Raw genomic sequence first — 24,622 nt, forward strand, 5'->3', positions numbered from 1 at the left:
CATGGAAGGAGTTTGGGAAACGTTACACTAGACCCTCCATGGAACGAGTTTGGGAAACGTTACACTAGAACCTCCATGGAACGAGTTTGGGAAACGTTACACTAGACCCTCCATGGAACGAGTTTGGGAAACGTTACACTAGACCCTCCATGGAACGAGTTTGGGAAACGCTACACTAGACCCTCCACGGAAGGAGTTTGACACCCCTAGTCTAGACCATGTATTTTCATGGAAGCTTTAATGAATGTAGTGGCCTGGGCATTACAGTAAACAAAACGTGCCCTACTGTAAATTATGTTAAAACTTCCAGGATATTTAGGAAACGAGAAAAAAAACATATCCTTTGAAATAACACAAAATTAAAATGTACAAATCACATTTAATCGACAACCAGTTCGCTAGTTACCATCCCAGTTGAAAGTTAAGTTAATCATGCTGGGAAATATGAGATGCTAAATGTAGTGTTCATGTGAACGCAGTAAGTAATCAATATGTAATAAACACGTAACAATCCCTAGCAAATAAAACAAATCCACACATTGTTTGAAAAACATTTATTCCTAAAAAGCTGATTTCTCTTAAGGCAGCAGTTTCATGCGTCTTTAGGTCTCTACATCTGACGGTGAATAAAATACAACGGCACAAAAATCATCCTTGCTGTGTGCTGCTACAAACGATTTTAAATAAGATATTAGACTGAAAGTGTTAAAAGTTAGAACCAACCACACATTACTAAGCATTATTAAGGACATTCATTTCCCCTTCAAGTATGCTACTATCCAAAGTGACTAGTGGTAATTGGCAGTACACAACATGATCTTGGTTCTTTATACATTAAGGATCATCACACTTCTTCTAGATAACCTTTCAGTTAGGCAATATTGATAACATTGAGGGGGTATTCTAACACACACACACGGCTCTCTTGTTTGAGTAAGACATGAGCGATTCAGATTCCACTAGTCCAGTAGAGCTAGAGGAAATGTAAGAGTTTAGAAATGGGGACATCTTTAAAAACATGGATCTTTGACGAATCATCTCTCAGACCAGTGACATCACTCACATCTTTAAAAACATGGATCTTTGATGAATCATCTCTCAGACCAGTGACATCACTCACATCTTTAAAAACATGGACCTTTGATGAATCTTCAAATCAATCAATGATTCTCCATCACATCATCTCCAAAAATAACCTTTTTCATATCAGTTTGAATAGGACACCATAAAGCATTAGGTCAAATATGAAAATGTCTTTGGTTAACCAGGTTGAAATGAAATTTAAAATAAATTAGGTCGCCAACTACTGCTACACAATGTCGGTGTTATAACGGCAAAAAAATGATTAGAGTACCAGTTCTTTACAGAACAACAATATAAAATGCAACATGTAAAGTGTCGGTCCCATGTTTCAGGAGCTGAAATAAAAGATCCCATAATTATTCCATACGCACAAAAATCTTATTTCTCGCAAATTTTGGTCTAAAATTTGTTTTTCGTCCCTGTTAGTGAGCCCTTCTCCTTAGCCAAGATAATCCAGCCACCTGACTGGTGTAGCATATCAAGAAGCTGATTAAAACGGCATGATCATTACAAAAAGGTACACCTTGTGCTGGGGACAATAAAAAGGACACTTAAATGTGCAGTTCTGTTACACAACACAATGCCACAGATGTCTCAAGATTTGAGGGAGCGCACAATTGGTATGCTAACTGCAGGAATGTCCACCAGAGCTGTTGCCAGAGAATTGAATGTTAATTTCTCGACCATAAGCCTCCATCGTCATTTTAGAGAATTTGACAGTAAGTCCAACCGGCCTCATAACCACAGACCACGTGTAACCAAGCCAGCTCAGGACCTCCACATCCGGCTTCTTCACCTGCGGGATCGTCTGAGACCAGACACCCGGACAGCTGATGAAAGGAGTATTTCTGTCTGTTATAAAGCCCTTTTGTTGCTGTAAAAACTACATTCTGATTGGCTGTGCTTGGCTCCCCAGTGGGTGGGCCTACGCCCTCCCAAGCCCACCCATGGCTGCACTCCTGCCCAGTCATGTGAAATCCATAGATTAGGGCCTACACCCTCCCAGGCCCACCCATGGCTGCACCCCTGCCCAGTCATGTGAAATCCATAGATTAGGGCCTACACCCTCCCAGGCCCACCCATGGTTGCACCCCTGCCCAGTCATGTGAAATCCATAGATTAGGGCCTACACCCTCCCAGGCCCACCCATGGTTGCACCCCTGCCCAGTCATGTGAAATCCATAGATTAGGGCCTACACCCTCCCAGGCCCACCCATGGCTGCACTCCTGCCCAGTCATGTGAAATCCATAGATTAGGGCCTACACCCTCCCAGGCCCACCCATGGCTGCACCCCTGCCCAGTCATGTGAAATCCATAGATTAGGGCCTACACCCTCCCAGGCCCACCCATGGTTGCACCCCTGCCCAGTCATGTGAAATCCATAGATTAGGGCCTACACCCTCCCAGGCCCACCCATGGTTGCACCCCTGCCCAGTCATGTGAAATCCATAGATTAGGGCCTACACCCTCCCAGGCCCACCCATGGTTGCACCCCTGCCCAGTCATGTGAAATCCATAGATTAGGGCCTACACCCTCCCAGGCCCACCCATGGTTGCACCCCTGCCCAGTCATGTGAAATCCATAGATTAGGGCCTACACCCTCCCAGGCCCACCCATGGTTGCACCCCTGCCCAGTCATGTGAAATCCATAGATTAGGGCCTACAAAAAAAGGGTATTTCAATGCACTGATTTCCTTATTTGAACTGTAACTCAGTACAATCGATGAAATTGTTACATGTTGCGTTTATATTTTTATTCAGTATAAAATAAGAGCCAACTTTGCCTTCATCGGAAAAAGAAAAAAAATACAGGTTAAGAAATAAAACTTCTGTACCACAAAACTGAATTATAGCTTATTATTTTCTTGTGGAGTTACGAAATGTCACCGGAATCAGAATTAGGCCGGTGGTCCAGTAGCTAAGCTAACATGTTGCTAACTCCGAGCACCAGGACTATCCATCACCATACTCATGTATACTCAATGGCTGTCCATGCAGAGAATATACAGGTAACTGCCCAAATCAAGACAATACCAACATGAAGTGCCTTAATAAGGCGTTGGGCCCTCCAACGAGCCACGCTTTAGCACACAGCGGTCCCGTTCTGTGAGCTTGTGTGGTCTACCACTTCGCGGCTGAGCCGTTGTTGCTCCTAGACGTTTCCGCTTCACAATAACAGCACTTACAGTTGACTGGGGCAGCTCATAAACTTGACGAACTGACTTGTTGGAAAGGTGGCATCCTATGGCGGGTGTCACGTTGAAAGTCAGAGCTCTTCAGTAAGGGGATTCGACTGACAATGTTTGTCTATGGAAACTGCATGGCTGTGTGCATTTATTTTATACACCCGTCAGCAATGGGTGTGGCTAAAATTGACAAAAATACACTATTTTGACATACTTTTGTATATATAGTGTACTTAGTATCCCTCATTTACTCAAGGTGTCCTTTGTTTCGGCAGTTACCTGTATATCAGAAACACAGGGTCCAAAACAGAATGCACTTAAACAAGACTTGTTCTGAAAGCTCAGACTAACAAGTGATCAAACTGATCATGTACCACTCAAATCTGCCAGGGAATGCTTTGCCTTCCCTATTAGACATGTATTTCACTACATACACACACACACACACACACACACACACACACACACACCCACCCACATCTACACAGGCCCAGCTATACAGACACAGAGGTAACTAACTAGTTTAGTAAAGAAATAGGGGAAAACTAGACACTCCTGCTTGAGGCCCACTGTATTCTTCAGACTAATGGCCAGGCTGAAGGAAATGTGTGGAAACCATGTTGTGATCCAGGACCTGCTGCTAATGCAAAAATCACAGCAAACTTAAATCAATCAAAACTGAACGATACGTCTTACATTTGTAAGATACTGGCTTGTTTAAACGTTACTTAAAATGGTTTAAAGCTTTACACTACATCAAGCTTTGAAATCCTTCAGTGTCCGCACTACTGCTTATCTAACCATTCTGTGACCCCCTTCCATGTTGACATTATGTATGAAATGGTCCATGTGCCTAGACAGAAATTAGGAAGGGGATGTCATGAGAGGGGTCTAGCGCTGGGAACCAGGCAGTGCTAGGGAGACTTCTAAACCAGTACCACAGCATCCCTAAATCATTGTTGGTCACACAGAATGCCTTCACGTTCAAATCATCTTCGCTACACAGCAAGATTGGTTGTATTTACACACGTTATATAAAATTAGAATGGAAGCGTTTTAAAAAGCTGTTGAATCAAAATCAGGTATGATTGTGGTATGAATTATGACGATGACGTTCTAAATAAGATAACTCATCTATGGCTAGCGGTATTTGAAGTCAATTCTCTAAAATCTAGTCAAACATTCTGTTTACAGTGTGATTAAATGAAACAAAAAGCCTGTCTGTCCCACCACTGGACCGAACCAGGACATCAACAAAAGGAGACAATATCAATTACAACAACTGCACTCCGGTGTTCAGTCTTTTCTAAATGAGAAACACATGATTCAGGAAAAAATAATAAACACAAATAAAATGAACCCTTCATAGTTACAACTTAATTCACCCAAAGTATCACAGTAATGTCAGCCTGTAAAAGGAGTATTTGAACTGTGCAAAATAAAACAACACACAGGCCATCAGTTTGACACTTCCTGTGGCTCCACTGCTTCCAAAAGGTGTACATTCTGTCAGGAGACTCTCTCCTCTCTCTCTCGCGCCTCTCTCTCTCTCTCGCGCCTCTCTCTCGCGCCTCTCTCTCTCTCTCGCGCCTCTCTCTCTCTCTCTCGCGCCTCTCTCTCTCGCGCCTCTCTCTCTCTCTCTCGCGCCTCTCTCTCTCTCTCTCGCGCCTCTCTCTCTCTCTCTCGCGCCTCTCTCTCTCTCTCTCGCGCCTCTCTCTCTCTCTCTCGCGCCTCTCTCTCTCTCTCTCTCGCGCCTCTCTCTCTCTCTCTCTCGCGCGCCTCTCTCTCTCTCTCTCGCGCCTCTCTCTCTCTCTCTCTCGCGCCTCTCTCTCTCTCTCTCGCGCCTCTCTCTCTCTCTCTCGCCTCTCTCTCTCTCTCTCGCGCCTCTCTCTCTCTCTCTCGCGCCTCTCTCTCTCTCTCTCGCGCCTCTCTCTCTCTCTCTCGCGCCTCTCTCTCTCTCTCTCGCGCCTCTCTCTCTCTCGCGCCTCTCTCTCTCTCTCTCGCGCCTCTCTCTCTCTCTCTCGCGCCTCTCTCTCTCTCTCTCGCGCCTCTCTCTCTCTCTCTCGCGCCTCTCTCTCTCTCTCTCGCGCCTCTCTCTCTCTCTCTCGCGCCTCTCTCTCTCTCTCTCGCGCCTCTCTCTCTCTCTCTCGCGCCTCTCTCTCTCTCGCGCCTCTCTCTCTCTCTCGCGCCTCTCTCTCTCTCTCGCGCCTCTCTCTCTCTCTCGCGCCTCTCTCTCTCTCTCGCGCCTCTCTCTCTCTCTCGCGCCTCTCTCTCTCTCTCGCGCCTCTCTCTCTCTCTCGCGCCTCTCTCTCTCTCTCGCGCCTCTCTCTCTCTCTCGCGCCTCTCTCTCTCTCGCGCCTCTCTCTCTCTCTCTGGATTTGTCCAGATCGTCACGTGACCCCTTCATGTTTAACATAAACCTTCATATTAATCATAGCTGTCTTTCTTCATATTCAATAATCGGAGGTTCAATTTAAAAAAATGATTCAATACAATTATTGGAATTAGTTTTAGGGAGACATGATAATATAGATTCTTCTAAGAAAGATTGAACAGAGTTATTTTTTAATTTTTTAAATGACATCTTTTAAAAAGGAAAAGTGTTCTGTTCCAGAGCTCTGGTGAACAGTTTCTAGAGATCTGACATCATAGGCCCCCCTTTGGTCCCTGACTGCCGTGGGGGGGGGGGGGGGGGGCTCAGAAGAAGATTACATCCTCGGAGATCCTGCCTGGAGGGGGCAGGCTGTGGCCGTGGACAGGGGCCTGTGCAGGAAGGGGGTTAGGGCTCTGGGTGTGGAGGGGGTTAGGAGCCTGGGGCTGGGTGTGGACGTGCAGGGGGTTGGAGGCCTGGCTGGGGGGCTTCTGTAGGCCGGCGGGCTGGTTCTCTGGCCCCCTGTCTGGAGGGCTCAATGAAACTGTGGGGAAAAGAGCCAGAGAGGCAGCACTCAGCCATTTGGTTTTAGATACGGGTAGTGGTGTGAGTGAGTGAGTGAGTGAGTGAGTGAGAGAGAGAGTGAGAGAGTGAGAGAGAGAGTGAGTGAGAGAGAGTGTTACCTGTCAAGTGCATGGACTGGGAGTGGACTAGGGTGTGAGGAAACTGCTGGTTAGGGCTGATGGAGCGCTTGGCTTTCAGAGTGCCGTCCTCTCTGGCTGACAACTTCATAGGCAGCATTTGCTTCATATCCAGAGAGGCTGGGAGAGAGAGCGAAGAATACAGAGAGAGAGAGAGAGAGCGAGGGTAGAACACAGAGAGAGGGGGGGGGGGGGAGCACAGAGAGAGAGAAAGGGGGGAGAGAATGCAGAGAGAGAGAGGGGGGGAGAGCGAGAGAAAGGGGGAGGGGAGAGCGAGAGAGAGGGTAGAACACAGAGAGAGGGTGGGGGGGTAGAACACACAGAGAGAGGGGGGGGGTAGAACACAGAGGGGGGGGGGGTAGAACACAGAGAGAAGGGGGGTAGAACCCAGAGAGAGGGGAGAGAAGAGAGACAGAAAAGGGGGAGAGAACAGAGAGGAGGAGAGAACAGAGAGAGGGGGAGAGAGAGAACAGACGGGGAAGGAGAGAGAGAATAGAGGACAGTCCCATTACATTCCGTCCCATTACTGTGTTATTGGCCAGTTCACAGCAGCTAATGTGATCATGATGGAGCACCATTAAGATCAGTAAGGCCAGAGTCCTGATAGAGCAAAGGACGCGTTTTCACAAGCCAGTGCTACCGTTTAATTTTATTTACATTTGCTGAGCTCAACAAAGAAAATAAGATTGAGCAACATTATTTTCTTTTTTTATTTAACCAGGTAAGCTAGTTGAGAACAAGTTCTCATTTACAAATGCGACCTGGCCAAGAGCAGTGCGACAAAAACAACAGAGTTATACAAACAAACATACAGTCAATAACACAATAGAAAAATCTATGTACAGTGTGAGCAAATGTAGAAGAGTAGGGAGGTAAGGCAATAAATAGGCCATAGAGGCTAAATAATTACAATTTAGCATTAACACTGGAGTGGCAGATGTGCAGATGATGATGTGCATGTAGAGATACTGGTATGCAAAAGAGCAAGAGGATAAATAACAATATGGGGATGAGGGAGTTGGGTGGGCTATTTACAGATGGGCTGTGTACAGGTACAGTGATCGGTAAGCTGCTCTGACAGCTGGTTCTAAAAGTTAGTGAGGGAGATATAAGTCTCGAGCATTAGTGATTTTTGCAATACGTTCCAGTCATTGGCAGCAGAGAACTGTAAGGAAAGGCGGCCAAAGGAAGTGTTGGCTTTGGGGATAACCAGTGAAATATACCTGCTGGAGCGAGCGCTACGGGTGGGTGTTGCTATGGTGACCAGTGAGCTGAGATAAGGTGGGGCTTTACCTAGCAAAGACTTATGGATGACCTGGAGCCAGTGGGTCTGGTGACGAATATGTAGTGAGGGCCAGCCAACGAGAGAATACAGGTCACAGTGGTGGTTAGTATATGGGGGCTTTGGTGACAAAACGGATGGCACTGTGATAGACTACATCCAGTTTGCTGAGTAGAGTGTTGGAGGCTATTTTGTAAATGACCGCCGAAGTCAAGGATCGGTATGATAGTCCGTGTTACGAGGGTATGTGTGGCAGCATGAGTGAAGGAGGCTTTGGTGCGAAATAGGAAGCCGATTCTAGATATAATTTTGGATTGGAGATGCTTAATATGAGTCTGGAAGAAGAGTTTACAGTCTAACCAGACACCAACAGTTGAAGTCGGAAGTTTACATACACCTTAGCCAAATACATTTAAACTCAGTTTCACAACTCCTGACATTTAATCCTAGTAAGAATTCCCTGTCTTCGATCAGTTAGGATCACCCCTTTATTTTAAGAATGTGAAATGTCAGAAGGTTACATACATTCAATTAGTATTTGGTAGCATTGCCTTTAAATTGTTTAACTTGGGTCAAACAAGTTTCGGGTAGCCTTCTACAAGCTTCCCTCAATAAGTTGGGTGAATTTTGGCCCATTCCTCCTGACAGAGCTGGTGTAACCGAGTCAGGTTTGTAGGCCTCCTTGCTCGCCCACGCTTTTTCAGTTCTGCCCACACATTTTCTACGGGATTGAGGTCAGGGCTTTGTGATGGCCACTCCAATACCTTGACTTCATTGTCCTTAAGCCATTTTGACACAACTTTGAAAGTATGCTTGGGGTCATTGTCCATTTGGAAGACCCATTTGCGACCCAGCTTTAATTTCCTGACTGATGTCCTGAGATGTTGCTTCAATATATCCACATAATTTTCCATCCTCATGATGACATCTATTTTGTGAAGTGCACCAGTCCCTCCTGCAGCAAAGCACACCCACAACATGATGCTGCCACCCCCGTGCTTCACGGTTGGGATGGTGTTCTTCGGCTTGCAAGCGTTCCCCTTTTTCCTCCAAACATAACAATGGTCATTATGGCCAAACAGTTCTAGTTTTATTTCATCAGACCAGAGGACATTTCTCCAAAAGTACGATCTTTGTCCCCATGTGCAGATGCAAACCGTAGTCTGGCTTTTTTATGGCGGGTTTGGAGCTGCGGCTTCTTCCATGTTGAGCGGCCTTTCAGGTTGTTGATATAGGACTCATTTTACTGTTGATATAGATCATTTTGTACCTGTTTCCTCCAGCATCTTCACAAGGTCCTTTGCTGTTGTTCTGGGACTGATTTGCACTTTTCTCACCAAAGTACGTTCATCTCTAGGAGACAGAACGCGTCTCCTTCCTGAGTGGTATGACGGCTGCGTGGTCCCATGGTGTTTATATTTCGGTACTATTGTTTGTACAGATGAATGTGGTACCTTCAGGCGTTTGGAATTTGCTCCCAAGGATGAACCAGACTTGAGGAGGTCTACAAAAGTTCTTGGCTGATTCCGTTTGATTTCCCCATGATGTCAAGCAAAGAGGCACTGAGTTTGAAGGTAGGCCTTGAAATACATCCACAGGTACACCTCCAATTGACTCAAATGATGTCAATTAGCCCATCAGAAGCTTCTAAAGCCATGACATAATTTTCTGGAATTTTCCAAGCTTTTTAAAGGCAGAGTCAACTTAGTGTATGTAAACTTCTGACCCACTGGAATTGTGATATAGTGAATTATACGTGAAATAATCTGTCTGTAAACAATTGTTGGAAAAATTACTTGTGTCATGCACAAAGTAGATGTCCTAACCGACTTGCCAAAACTATAGTTAGTTAACAAGACATTTGTGGAGTAGTTGAAAACTAGTTTTAATGACTCCAACTAAGTGTGTGTAAACTTCTGACTTCAACTGTAGGTATTTGTAGATGTCCACATAATCTAAGTCAGAACTGTCCAGGGTAGTGATGCTAGTTGGGTGGGCGGGTGCGGGCAGCAATAGGTTGAAGAGCATGCACTTAGTTTTACTAGCATTTAAAAGCAGTTGGAGGCCACGGAAGGAGTGTTGTATGGCATTGAAGCTCCTTTGGAGGTTTGTTAACACAGTGTCCAAAAAAGGGCCAGAAGTATACAGAATGGTGTCACCTGCGTAGGTGGTTCAGAGAACCACCAGCAGCAAGAGCGACATCATTGAACTGAGAATTGAACCGTGGTACCCCCATAGAGACTGCCAGAGGTCCGGACAACAGGCCCTCTGATTTGACACACTGAACTCTATGTGATTAGTAGCTGGTGAACCAGGCGAGGCAGTCATTTGAGAAGCCAAGGCTATTGAGTCTGCCGATAAGAATGCGGTTATAGACAGAGTAAAAAGCCTTGGCCAGGTCGATGAAGACGGCTGCACAGTACTGTCTTTTATCGATGGCGGTTATGATATCGTTTAGGACCTTGAGCGTGGATGAGGTGCACCCATGACCAGCTTGGAAACCAGATTGAATAGTGGAGAAGGTACGGTGGGATTCGAAATGGTCGGTGATCTGTTTGTTAACTTGGCGTTCGAAGATTTTAGAAAGGCAAGGCAGGATGGATATAGGTCTGTAATAGTTTGGGTAAAGAGTGTCTCCCCCTTTGAAGAGGGGGATGACCGCGGCAGCTTTCCAATCTTTGGGGATCTCAGACAATACAAAAGGCTAGTAATAGGGGTTGCAACAATTTTTGCGGATAATTTTAGAAAGAGAGGGTCCAGATTGTCTAGCCCAGGTGATTTGTAGGGATCCAGATTTTGCAGCTCTTTCAGAACATCAGTGGTCTGGAGAAGGAGAAGCGGGGGGAGGGGGCAGCCAGGTGGAAAGCATGGCCAGCCGTTGAAAAATTTAAATGATCGATTATCGTAGATTTATCGGTGGTGACAGTGTTTCCTAGCCTCAATGCAGTGGGCAGTTGGGAGGAGGTGCTCTTATTCTCCATGGACTTTAGTGTCCCAAAACGTTTTGTAATTAGTTTAACAGGATGCAAATTTCTGTTTGAAAAAGCAGACTTAGCTATCCTAACTGACTGAGTATACTGGTTCCTGACTTCCCTGAAAAGTTGCATATCTCGGGGGCTATTCGATGCTAATGCAGAACGCCACAGGATGTTTTTGTGCTGGTCAAGGGCAGTCAAGTCTGGGGTGAACCAAGGGCTATATCTGATCTTAGTTCTACATTTTTTGAACGGGGTATGCTTATTTAAGATGGTGAGGAAAGCACTATTAAAGAATAACAAGGCATCCTCTACTGACGGGATGAGGTCAATATCCTTCCAGGATATCCGGGCCAGGTCGATTAGAAAGGCCTGCTCGCTGAAGTGTTTTAGAGAGCATTTGACAGTGATGAGGGGTGGTCGTTTGACCGCGGACACATTACGCACGCAGGCAATGAGGCAGTGATCGCTGAGATCCTGGTTGAAGACAGCAGAGGTGTATTTAGAGGGCAATTTGGTCAGGATAATATCTAAGAGGGTGCCCATGGTTACGGATTTAGGGTTGTACCTGGTAGGTTCCTTGATCATTTGTGTGAGATTGAGGGCATCTAGCTTAGATTGTAGGATGGCCGGGGTGTTAAGCATGTCCCAGTTTAGGTCACCTAACAGCACAAACTCTGAAGATAGATGGAAGGCGATCAATTCACATATGGTGTCCAAGACACAGCTGGGGGCTGAAGGGGGTCTCTTACAAGCGGCAACGGTGAGAGACTTGTTTCTGGAAAGGTGGATTTTTAAAAGTAAAAGCTTGAATTGTTTGGGCACAGACCTGGATAGTAAGACATAACACTGCAGGCTCTCTGCAGTAGATTGCAACTCCGCCCTCTTTGGCAGTTCTATCTTGTCGGAAAATGTTATAGTTAGGGATGGACATTTCAGGATTTTTGGTGGCCTTCCTAAGCCAGGATTCAGACATGGCTAGGACATCCGGGTTGGCAGAGTGTGCTAATGCAGTGAATAAAACAAACTTAGGGAGGAGGCTTCTAATGCTAACATGCATGAAACCAAGGCTTTTACGGTTACAGAAGTCAACAAATTTGAGTGCCTGGGGAATGCGAGTGGTGCAGGGGGCTACAGGGCCTGGGTTAACCTCTACATCACCAGACGAACAGAGGAGGAGTAGGATAAGGGTACAAGCTAAAGGCTATAAGAACTGGTTGTCTAGTGTGTTCGGAACAGAGAGTTAAAGGATCAGATTTCTGGGTGCGGAATAATAGATTCAAGGCATAATGTACAGACAAGGGTGTGGTAGGATGTGAGTACAGTGGAGATAAAGCATTGAGTGACGATGAGGGAGGTTTTGTCTCTAGAGACACCAGTTAAGCCAGGTGAGGTCACCGCATGTGTGGAGGGTGGAACAAAAGGGCTAGCTAAGGAATATTGGGCAGGGCAGGAGGCTCTACAGTGAAATAAGCCAATAATCACTAACCAAAACAGCAATAGACAAGGCATATTGACATTAGTGAGAGGCGTGTGTAGCCGAGTGATCATAGGGTCCAGTGAGTAGCAATATATGAGTCAGGGAGCCAATTCAGTAGTCACTACTACGCTAGGCGAGCTGGAGACATGGCAATTCAGACAGCTAGCGGGCCGGGGCTAGCAGATGGGCCTCCGGGGACGTCGCGACGGAAGAGCCCGTTGAAATCTCCTCGGACGGTTACGTCGGCAGACCAGTCGTGATGGACCGGCGGGGCTCCGTGTCGGCAGTCCAGGCCAATTGGCAAAAGAGGTATTGTAGCCCAGGAATTGGCTGATGGACCTCTTCGGCTAGCCGGTAGATGGGCCTAGCTCGAGGCTAGCTCCAGGCTAACTGGTGCTTGCTTCGGGACAGAGACGTTAGCAAGGAGTAGCCAGTCGGATAGCAGCTAGCTATCTGCGATGATCAGGTGTGAAGGTTCAGCGCTTGCGGTAGGAATCCGGAGATGTGGTAGAGAAAAAGCAGTCCGATATGCTCTGGGTTGATATCGCGCTGTGCAGACTGGCAAGAATTGACCAGGTTGAGGCTGGCTGATGTCCGAGTTAACGGTGATGACCGCTAGCAGTGGCTAACTGACTATTAGTTAGTAGCTAGTTAGCTGGCTAGCTTCTGGTGGGGGTAGCAGATCCGTACCACATTGGGTGAGGCGGGTTGCAGGAGAGTATGTTCAGTCAGTAGATGGAAATGAAAATTAAAAATATACACGAAGAAAACGATATATACACGGGACGGGACAAGACAAAAACAGACGTCCGACTGTGACGCCATCTTGGATTCAACATTAGATCCTCATCATTACATCATAGACCGACATTACATCAACATTAGATCATTAGTAGGGAGCTATCCTACTGTATACTACTGTAGGGTGGTGGTGTTGTGTTGTGGCTGGTCTTACCTGTGCTGTCGGTGCGATGGGTGGCCTTGGCACTCTTCGAATTCTTTGAGCTCAGGGCTGCCAGCTTGGTGGGGATCTGCTGCTGGACACCCACCTGCTTGTGCTGCTGGTTGGTGGTGCTGCACAGGTGGAGAGGCACCTCCTTCTTCACCGGCAGCGCCGTGGCGTTGGCGCCCTGACCCCGAGCCAGAACCTCAGGACGCTCCAGGTAGTCTGCGGGCGCCACAGAAGGGCTGGAACGAACAAGGGCCTTCTGGGGGACGGAGAGGTCTGATCCGACGCTGCCGCTACTGCCCACGCCCAGAAGGAGATCCCCATTTAGACTGCCAGAGAAGGGCATCACCTGGGAGGGGGAAAGGGACAGCGTTCATTCATTCAGCAAAGACCAAGCCATCAGGTCGAAGGAATTGTGTCGAGGCACAGATCTGGGGATGGGTACCAAAAAAATGACTGCAATATTGAAGGTCACCAGGAACACAGTGGCCTCCATCATTCTTAAATGGAAGAAGTTAGGAACCACCAAGACTCTTTCTTACTAGAGCTGGCTGCCCGGTCAAACTGAGCAATCGGGGGAGAAGGGCCGTGGTCAGGGAGGTGACCAAGAACCCGATTGTCACTCTGACAGAGCTCTAGAGTCCTTTCAGAAGAACAATCATCTCTGCAGCCAGAGCCCGGACTTGAACCCGATCTAACATCTCTGGAGAGACCTGAAAATAGCTGTGCAGTGACACTCCCCATCCAACCTGACAGAGCTTGAGAGGATCTGCAGAGAATGGGAGAAACTCCCCAAATACAGGTGTCACAAGCTTGTAGCGTCATACCCAAGAAGACTCTAGGCTGTAATCGCTGCCAAAAGGTGCTTCAACAAAGTACTGAGTAAAGGGTCTGCATACAGATGTAAAATGTGCAAAAATGTCTAAAAACCTGATTTTGCTTTGTCATTATGGGGTATTGTGTGTAGATTGATGAGAAAAAAAACTAAATACATTTTAGAATAAGGCTGTAAAGTAATTTTTGGGGGGACAAAGTCAAGGGGTCCGAATACTTTCCGAACGCACTGTGCATACACACACACACACACACAATTAATAACATAAAAGTGGAGGATGAGAAGCCATTTTGAGTCACATGTGCAAGTAGTTTCAACAAGTTCAACTCAGGATATAGATATTTGAGTTGGCACCAAAATGTGCAGGACAATTACATGGCTTTAGATTGAGGTTGTCATGGAACCGGTGGTAACATAAAGGAGAATACTGTTGTCATGGAACCTGTAGTAACAACATAAAGGAGAATACTGTTGTCATGGAACCTGTGGTAACAACATAAAAGAGAATACCGTTGTCATGGAACCTGTGGTAACAACATAAAAGAGAATACCGTTGTCATGGAACCTGTGGTAACAACATAAAGGAGAATACTGTTGTCATGGAACCTGTGGTAACAACATAAAGGAGAATACTGTTGTCATGGAACCTGTGGTAACAACATAAAGGAGAATACTGTTGTCATGGAACCTGTGGTAACAACATAAAGGAGAATACTGTTGTCATGGAACCTGTGGTAACAACATAAAGGAGAATACTGTTGTCATGGAACCTGTGGTAACAACATAAAGGAGAATACTGTTGTCATGGAACCTGTGGTAACAACATAAAGGAGAATACTGTTGTCATGGAACCTGTGGTAACAACATAAAGGAGAATACTGTTGTCATGGAACCTGTGGTAACAACATAAAGGAGAATACTGTTGTCATGGAACCTGTGGTAACAACATAAAGGAGAATACTGTTGTCATGGAACCTGTGGTAACATAATATAATAGTTTGTTGCTCTCTGTTCTATGGCTCTGAGCTAACTTGGTTTGCCATGTAAATTGGAACCCTCTTGCTGTGGAATGTTATGTTTGTGCACGGCAGCCATGGTTTGCAGTGTGCAGCAGAGAGAGAGAGAGAGCAGCTTGTTATGTTTAAATGACTGTTGAGGTATCTTTGAACCCTGCTTCTAAAGGGCCAGCCCGGCACCCGGCGCCGGGCGCCAGCAGCGTCTTAACAGAGCCGCTGTACCATTAAAGGAAACACAATCTGTTGAAGAGCAATCAGAAACACATGCTGCCCCTTTCTGCTGAGCAGGCATTTTGGAACAGGCTTTAACAACACAATCCCAAAGCAACAAAAATAAAACTCTAAAACACTGTCTGCATTGTCACACTAATAACCACCTTCGAAGAAAGTTGAGTGAAGCCGCAAAGTGTAGGAGGTCGTCGATCTCCAATAAAAGTGTATTAAGTCAATAAACCACAAGTTTATTGTCCTGCTGGCACGCACGCCCGCTGCCATACATCTGAGAACCTGTGCAGTGACAGACAGTCCAGCTCCAGTATGATTGATGAGTGTGGAGAAGGAGATGGGATGCCAGGGAGGGCCTGGGTCCCAGAGGGCTGGTCGGGCCTGGGTCCCAGAGGGCTGGTCGGGCCTGGGTCCCAGAGGGCTGGTCGGGCCTGGGTCCCAGAGGGCTGGTCGGGCCTGGGTCCCAGAGGGCTGGTCGGGCCTGGGTCCCAGAGGGCTGGTCGGGCCTGGGTCCCAGAGGGCTGGTCGGGCCTGGGTCCCAGAGGGCTGGTCGAGCCTGGGTCCCAGAGGGCTGGTCGAGCCTGGGTCCCAGAGGGCTGGTCGAGCCTGGGTCCCAGAGGGCTGGTCGAGCCTGGGTCCCAGAGGGCTGGTCGAGCCTGGGTCCCAGAGGGCTGGTCGAGCCTGGGTCCCAGAGGGCTGGTCGAGCCTGGGTCCCAGAGGGCTGGTCGAGCCTGGGTCCCAGAGGGCTGGTCGAGCCTGGGTCCCAGAGGGCTGGTCGAGCCTGGGTCCCAGAGGGCTGGGCTGGGAGGCAGATGTGTCCAGCTGTATTAGGGGACTTCCCCTGCCTGCTAGCAGCCAATGTGACCGCTGGGGCATGACCTGGCATCCCAGGGCAAGGGGCACTGTGTGAGGGGTGGAGGGGATGACGGGAGACATGTGTCAGTCGGTCATGCTTAGTCAGTGTGAGGCTGAGCGCGTGGGTACGCCAGGCTGAGCGCGTGGGTACGCCAGGCTGAGCGCGCTGAGCGCGTGGGTACGCCAGGCTGAGCGAGTGGATGCATGTCTGTTTGTGAAAGGTAACACTGAACACACTGAACACTGAGGCCTCTTTCTGAGGCTGCAGCCCGCTCAGCTCTGAAGGATAGAAGTGCCCCGAGGTGATAACTCAGTTATGCAGTGGGCTTCTGTGCTGGCTAGTGCTCTCCCCTCTCTCTCAACACTCGCACACCCCCACGCACACAGATGTTCCTTTGTTTCCTCCCCAAGGTGCCCATGGTAAAGACATGGTAAATACGGGGTTTCCAGGGGTAAAATACAGGGAGCACAAAGACTTGACTGACAGCTCATACACAATTAGGCCTGGCTGGGCTCCAGCAGCTTTATTAATGAGAGGGTGATGGGTTGCCTGCCGAACGGCTAATTATACATAGAGGCTTTTTCTCATCATCAGACTCCTTGGATACTCAACACCAGCACATATTCAGCAGCTGAGACAGGTGGGTTTCCTGTTTCCTGTTTCCGTATACACAATGCCTTGGGAAGGGGGCTGCGAACCCTTAACACAAATAGCTAACAGGGCTTATTCCTGTTCAAGCAGGGGGGGCTAACTTGTCTGCTCTAAGAAAAGAAAACAGAACAGCTCATAGTACTAGCACCACCGCTCTGACCGAAACAAACCTTTATTTAAAAAGACACAAAATGCCTCAGAAATCATCCTCTTCTCAGTCTCAATGTAAGCTACATAATTCAGAGTAGGGTCAGAGCACTGCACACTAACATGGGATTGCTAATACTCAAGACAACAGAATGTGTGCCCTGAGGATAGCAGGTCTGGTGTGAGTGAGTACAGGTTTACAGGCCTGATGTAAGGAACATAAGTTATTACCTGGAGGAGAGGAAGTAACTAAGAGCTCTGGCTGACCCCAGAGGCCTTGACCCCCCCAGAGGCCTTGACCCCCCCAGAGGCCTTGACCCCCCCAGAGGCCTTGACCCCCCCAGAGGCCTTGACCCCCCCAGAGGCCTTGACCCCCCCAGAGGCCTTGACCCCCCCAGAGGCCTTGACCCCCCCAGAGGCCTTGACAGAGTTAGCCGTAGAACCACTCAGACTGACAGACCACGACAACACTGTCAGAAAGCCATATTATATCACAGAGGGCGACCAGGAAGTACAGAGGGTTTCAATACCAGCGTCCACCCTTCCAACTGTTTCTCCCACCTCCAATTTCCTCACTGTCAATATACCAATATCCTCAAAATGTCAAAACACCAAAAATATATAGAAGAAGTTGGATCAGGAGACAGACAGCAGAAAGATGTGGAGTTGATGAATGGCTTGAAAATGGAGTGGATATTGTGATTGTAAAGGGACTTAGACAATGTTTCATAGTAAGAAGAGTGGACTCATTGCAAAGGAGGAATGTACTGAAGCACTCTGACCCACCCGAGTGATGCCACAGTAGCGTTTGTATGCCAGCAAGCTCACCACACATCACCTAAGCTACTGTGTTATAGTGGGGAGGTGAGAAAGAATGAATCATTCCATTTACAAAACATCATTCAGTGACACTGAATGAAAAGAATACAGTGAGACGTCAGACACGTGACCAAGCCTGGGGGGGTCGGGGGGGTCAGGGGTTAAGAAGCACAGTTCTGGCGCCATGCAGCGATCCTTCACCTTGATTACTTTCAGGTGCCTACGTTAGGGTCAAAACACTGCACTAGGGTGCCCACGTTAGGGTCAAAACACTGCACTTGGGTGCCCACGTTAGGGTCAAAACACTGCACTAAGGTGCCCACGTTAGGGTCAAAACACTGCACTAAGGTGCCCACGTTAGGGTCAAAACACTGCACTAAGGTGCCCACGTTAGGGTCAAAACACTGCACTAAGGTGCCCACGTTAGAGTCAAAACACTGCACTAAGGTGCCCACGTTAGGGTCAAAACACTGCACTAAGGTGCCCACGTTAGAGTCAAAACACTGCACTAAGGTGCCCACGTTAGGGTCAAAACACTGCACTAAGGTGCCCACGTTAGGGTCAAAACACTGCACTAAGGTGCCCACGTTAGGGTCAAAACACTGCACTAAGGTGCCCACGTTAGGGTCAAAACACTGCACTAAGGTGCCCACGTTAGGGTCAAAACACTGCACTAAGGTGCCCACGTTAGGGTCAAAACACTGCACTAAGGTGCCCACGTTAGGGTCAAAACACTGCACTAAGGTGCCCACGTTAGGGTCAAAACACTGCACTAAGGTGCCCACGTTAGGGTCAAAACACTGCACTAAGGTGCCCACGTTAGGGTCAAAACACTGCACTAAGGTGCCCACGTTAGGGTCAAAACACTGCACTAAGGTGCCCACGTTAGGGTCAAAACACTGCACTAAGGTGCCCACGTTAGGGTCAAAACACTGCACTAAGGTGCCCACCTTAGGGCCAAAACACTGCACTAAGGTGCCCACGTTAGGGTCAAAACACTGCACTAAGGTGCCCACGTTAGGGTCAAAACACTGCACTAAGGTGCCCACGTTAGGGTCAAAACACTGCACTAGGGTGCCCACGTTAGGGTCAAAACACTGCACTAGGGTGCCCACGTTAGGGTCAAAACACTGCACTAGGGTGCCTACGTTAGGGTCAAAACACTGCACTAAGGTGCCTACGTTAGAGTGCAGAGCAAAGTGTGCAGTGATGCAGACAGACTGGTAACCTTTACAGCAGGGGAGGCTCAGAGGAGGAACGGAACGACCATCTTACTCAGTGAATTTCAGAAGAATTTAAGGTAAAAATAAATAATCTATTTTTAAAAAGTTTTTGTTTTTTGTTTAAACACTAAATATACTCATGTAAACAAATAACAGATTAAAACCCACTGTTCTACAGTACACCTGCTAATTGAAATGCATTCCAGGTGACTACCTCATGAAGCTGGTTGAGAGAATGCCAAGAGCGTGCCAAGCTGTCATCAAGGCAAAGGGTGGCTACTTTGACGAATCTCAAATACAAAATGTATTTTGATTTGTTTAACAATTATTTGGTTACTACATGATTCCATGTGTTATTTCTTAGTTTTGATGTCTTCACTATTATTATACAATGTAGAAAATAGTAAAAATGAAGAAAAACACTGGAATGAGTAGGTGTGTTAACTTTTCACTGGTACATGCGGCCGGGACGGCAGTAATGACGACAGTTGCTCAGCAAAACTCCATTCTTTGGTAAGTACCGAACGTATTTTGCCATTACTAAGCTTGAAAAGCTGGTGAATGGCTGCTTTCTGGACTTAAAGGGATACTTTGGGATTTTGGCTAATGAGACCCTTTATCTACTTCCCGAGAATCAGATGAACTCGTGAATATCATTTTTATAATCTCTGGGTTCAGTATGAAGGAAGTTAGAGGTAGTCTAGCGAGCCAATGCGAACTAGTGTAAACACAATACCTGGAAGTCTATAGCTGCTAGCAGATACCCATAATTGCGCTTACGCTAGTTAGCAACTTCCATTAAACTGCATGCAGAGACATACAATATGGTATCCACGAGTTCATCTGACTCTGGTGAAGTAGATAAAAATCCTGATGTATCCCTTTAAAGGAGAACGTCTCCTGTAAGCTCAGATTCTAGTTCACCCCTATCCTTACCATAACCCTTACCTAACCTTAACCACTTTACAATTAAACTTCAAATGGGGTAACGTCAGAGTTGGGATGTCCTGCGATAGTTGGCTCGCCGGGTGCTGTGTATTGTGATCGCTAGCTAGCTGGGTGCTGTGTATTGTGATCGCTAGCTAGCTGGGTGCTGTGTATTGTGATCGCTAGCTAGCTGGGTGCTGTGTATTGTGATCGCTAGCTAGCTGGGTGCTGTGTATTGTGATCGCTAGCTAGCTGGGTGCTGTGTATTGTGATCGCTAGCTAGCTGGGTGCTGTGTATTGTGATCGCTAGCTAGCTGGGTGCTGTGTATTGTGATCGCTAGCTAGCTGGGTGCTGTGTATTGTGATCGCTAGCTAGCTGGGTGCTGTGTATTGTGATCGCTAGCTAGCTGGGTGCTGTGTATTGTGATCGCTAGCTAGCTGGGTGCTGTGTATTGTGATCGCTAGCTAGCTGGGTGCTGTGTATTGTGATCGCTAGCTAGCTGGGTGCTGTGTATTGTGATCGCTAGCTAGCTGGGTGCTGTGTATTGTGATCGCTAGCTAGCTGGGTGCTGTGTATTGTGATCGCTAGCTAGCTGGGTGCTGTGTATTGTGATCGCTAGCTAGCTGGGTGCTGTGTATTGTGATCGCTAGCTAGCTGGGTGCTGTGTATTGTGATCGCTAGCTAGCTGGGTGCTGTGTATTGTGATCGCTAGCTAGCTGGGTGCTGTGTATTGTGATCGCTAGCTAGCTGGGTGCTGTGTATTGTGATCGCTAGCTAGCTGGGTGCTGTGTATTGTGATCGCTAGCTAGCTGGGTGCTGTGTATTGTGATCGCTAGCTAGCTGGGTGCTGTGTATTGTGATCGCTAGCTAGCTGGGTGCTGTGTATTGTGATCGCTAGCTAGCTGGGTGCTGTGTATTGTGATCGCTAGCTAGCTGGGTGCTGTGTATTGTGATCGCTAGCTAGCTGGGTGCTGTGTATTGTGATCGCTAGCTAGCTGGGTGCTGTGTATTGTGATCGCTAGCTAGCTGGGTGCTGTGTATTGTGATCGCTAGCTAGCTGGGTGCTGTGTATTGTGATCGCTAGCTAGCTGGGTGCTGTGTATTGTGATCGCTAGCTAGCTGGGTGCTGTGTATTGTGATCGCTAGCTAGCTGGGTGCTGTGTATTGTGATAGCTAGCTAGCTGGGTGCTGTGTATTGTGATAGCTAGCTAGCTGGGTGCTGTGTATTGTGATAGCTAGCTAGCTGGGTGCTGTGTATTGTGATAGCTAGCTAGCTGGGTGCTGTGTATTGTGATAGCTAGCTAGCTGGGTGCTGTGTATTGTGATAGCTAGCTAGCTGGGTGCTGTGTATTGTGATAGCTAGCTAGCTCAAATCAAATCAAATTTTATTAATCACATACACATGGTTAGCAGATGTTAATGCGAGTGTAGCGAAATGCTTGTGCTTCTAGTTCCGACAATGCAGTAATAACAACAAGTAATCTAACCTAACAATTCCGCAACTACTACCTTATACACGCAAGTGTAAAGGGATAAAGAATACGTACATAAAGATATATGAATGAGTGGTGGTACATACGGCATAGGCAAGGTGCAGTAGATGGTATAGAGTACGGTATATACCTATGAGATGAGAACTGTAGGGTATGTAAACATAAAGTGGCATAGTTTAAAGTGGCTAGTGGTCCATGTATTACATAAGATGGCAAGATGCAGTAGATGATATAGAGTACAGTATATACATATACATAAGAGATGTGTAATGTAGGGTATGTAAACATTATATTAGGTGGCATTGTTTAAAGTGTCTGGTGGTACATTTTTACATAATTTCCATCAATTCCCATTTTTAAGGTGGCTGGAGCTGAGTCAGTTTGTTGGCAGCGGCCGCTAAATGTTAGTGGTGGCTGTTTAACAGTCTGATGGCCTTGAGATAGAAGCTGTTTTTCAGTCTCTCGGTCCCTGCTTGGATGCACCTGTACTGACCTCGCCTTCTGGATGATAGCGGGGTGAACAGGCAGTGGCTTGGGTGGTTGTTGTCCTTGATGATCTTTATGGCCTTCCTGTGACATCGGGTGGTGTAGGTGTCCTGGAGGGCAGGTAGTTTGCCCCGGGTGATGCGTTCTGCCGACCTCACTACCCTCTGGAGAGCCTTACGGTTGTGCGGAGCAGTTGCCGTACCAGGCGGTGATACAGCCCGACAGGATGCTCTCGATTGTGCATCTGTAGAAGTTTGTGAGTGCTTTTGGTGACAAGCCGAATTTCTTCAGCCTCCTGAGGTTGAAGAGGCGCTGCTGCGCCTTCTTCACAACGCTGTCTGTGTGGGTGGACCAATTCAGTTTGTCCGTGATGTGTACACCGAGGAACTTAAAACTGTCCACCTTCTCCACTACTGACCCGTCGATGTGGATAGGGGGGTGCTCCCTCTGCTGTTTCCTGAAGTCCACAATCATCTCCTTTGTTTTGTTGACGTTGAGTGTGAGGTTATTTTCCTGACACCACACTCCGAGGGCCCCCACCTCCTCCCTGTAGGCCGTCTCGTCGTTGTTGGTAATCAAGCCTACCACTGTAGTGTCGTCCGCAAACTTGATGATTGAGTTGGAGGCGTGCATGGCCATGCAGTCGTGGGTGAACAGGGAGTACAGGAGAGGGCTCAGAACGCACCCTTGTGCGGCCCCAGTGTTGAGGATCAGCGGGGTGGAGATGTTGTTACCTACCCTCACCACCTGGGGGCGGCCCGTCAGGAAGTCCAGGACCCAGTTGCACAGGGCGGGGTCGAGACCCAGGGTCTCGAGCTTGATGACGAGTTTGGAGGGTACTATGGTGTTAAATGCTGAGCTGTAGTCGATGAACAGCATTCTCACATAGGTATTCCTCTTGTCCAGATGGGTTAGGGCAGTGTGCAGTGTGGTTGCGATTGCGTCGTCTGTGGACCTATTGGGTCGGTAAGCAAATTGGAGTGGGTCTAGGGTGACCGGTAGGGTGGAGGTGATATGGTCCTTGACTAGTCTCTCAAAGCACTTCATGATGACGGAAGTGAGTGCTACGGGGCGGTAGTCGTTTAGCTCAGTTACCTTAGCTTTCTTGGGAACAGGAACAATGGTGGCCCTCTTGAAGCATGTGGGAACAGTAGACTGGGCTAAGGATTGATTGAATATGTCCGTAAACACACCAGCCAGCTGGTCTGCGCATGCTCTGAGGACGCGGCTGGGAATGCCGTCTGGGCCTGCAGCCTTGCGAGGGTTAACACGTTTAAATGTTTTACTCACCTCGGCTGCAGTGAAGGAGAGCCCGCAGGTTTTGGTAGTGGGCCGTGTCAGTGGCACTGTATTATCCTCAAAGCGGGCAAAAAAGGTATTTAGCCTGTCTGGGAGCAAGACATCCTGGTCCGCGACGGGGCTGGTTTTCTTTTTGTAATCCGTGATAGACTGTAGACCCTGCCACATACCCCTTGTGTCTGAGCTGTTGAATTGCGATTAAATTTTGTCTCTGTACTGGGACTTAGCCTGTTTGATAGCCTTGCGGAGAGAATAGCTACACTGTGTGTATTCGGTCATGTTTCCGGTCACCTTGCCCTGGTTAAAAGCAGTGGTTCGCGCTTTCAGTTTCACGCGAATGCTGCCGTCAATCCACGGTTTCTGGTTTGGGAATGTTTTAATCGTTGCTCTGGGTACGACATCGTCAATGCACTTCCTAATGAACTCGCTCACCGAATCAGCATATTCTTCAATGTTGTTGTTGGACGCCGTGCGGAACATATTCCAATCCGCGTGATCGAAGCAGTCTTGAAGCGTGGATTCAGATTGGTCGGACCAGCGTTGAACAGACCTGAGCACGGGAGCTTGTAGTTTTCATTTCTGTTTGTAGGCTGGAATCAACAAAATGGAGTCGTGGTCAGCTTTTCCGAAAGGAGGGCGGGGGAGGGCCTTATATGCGTCGCGGAAGTTAGTATAACAATGGTCCAGAGTTCTGCCAGCCCTGGTCGGACAATCGATGTGCTGATAGAATTTAGGGAGTTTTGTTTTTAGATTAGCCTTGTTAAAATCCCCACCTACGATGAATGCAGCCTCAGGGTGTGTGGTTTCCAGTTTACAGAGAGTCAGATAGAGTTCGTTCAGGGCCATCGATGTGTCTGCTTGCGGGGGAATATATACGGCTGTGATGACCGAAGAGAATTCCCTTGGTAGATAATGCGGTCTACATTTGATTGTGAGGAGTTCTAGATCAGGTGAACAGAATGACTTGAGTTCCTGAGTGTTGTTATGATGGTCACACCACGTCTCGTTAATCATGAGGCATACCCCCCCGCCCCTCTTCTTACCAGAAAGATGTTTGTTTCTGTCTGCGCGATGCGTGAAGAAACCAGCTGGCTGCACCGACTCCGTTAGCGTCTTTTGAGTTAGCCATGTTTCCGTGAAGCAGAGCACGTTGCAATCCCTGATGTCTCTCTGGAATGTTACCCGTGCTCGGATTTCATCGACCTTATTGTCAAGAGACTGGACATTGGCGAGTAGTATGCTAGGGAGTGGAGCGCGATGTGCTCGTCTCCGAAGCCTGACCAGGAGACCGCTACGTTTGCCCCTTTTTCGGCGTTGTGTAGCTTCGCCGGCTGGGATCAGGTCCATTGTATTGGGTGGAAGGCAAGACACTGGATCCGTTTCGGGAAAGTCATATTCCTGGTAGGAACGGTGGTTAGTTGACGTTAATCGTATATTCAGTAGTTCCTCCCGGCTGTATGTAATGAAATCTAAGATCACCCGGGGTACCAATGTAAGAAATAACACATATAAAAACAAAATACTGCATATTTTCCAAGGAACGCGTGGGTGCTGTGTATTGCGATCGCTAGCTAGCTGGGTGCTGTGTATTGCGATCGCTAGCTAGCTGGGTGCT

At 47.7% G+C, this 24,622-nt stretch overlaps 1 protein-coding gene across 2 annotated transcripts in view; it reads right to left on the reverse strand.

Moving 5' to 3' along the window:
• Positions 1-539: 539 nt before the first annotated feature.
• The window catches only part of LOC129869413 (rho guanine nucleotide exchange factor 18-like), a 129,738-nt gene continuing 105,655 nt past the window's right edge, over positions 540-24,622 (reverse strand). For both annotated transcript variants that reach the window (XM_055943807.1, XM_055943806.1), the window contains 3 exons: positions 13,036-13,378; positions 6,326-6,463; positions 540-6,186 (listed from right to left, as the gene is read on the reverse strand). In XM_055943807.1, coding sequence (XP_055799782.1) covers positions 5,969-6,186; positions 6,326-6,463; positions 13,036-13,378 — 699 coding nt within the window. In that variant the 3' untranslated portion in view covers positions 540-5,968. The remainder of the gene's footprint in view (positions 6,187-6,325; positions 6,464-13,035; positions 13,379-24,622) is intronic.

Source organism: Salvelinus fontinalis, chromosome 14 (genome assembly GCF_029448725.1).
Source record: "Salvelinus fontinalis isolate EN_2023a chromosome 14, ASM2944872v1, whole genome shotgun sequence".
NCBI lineage: Eukaryota > Metazoa > Chordata > Actinopteri > Salmoniformes > Salmonidae > Salvelinus > Salvelinus fontinalis.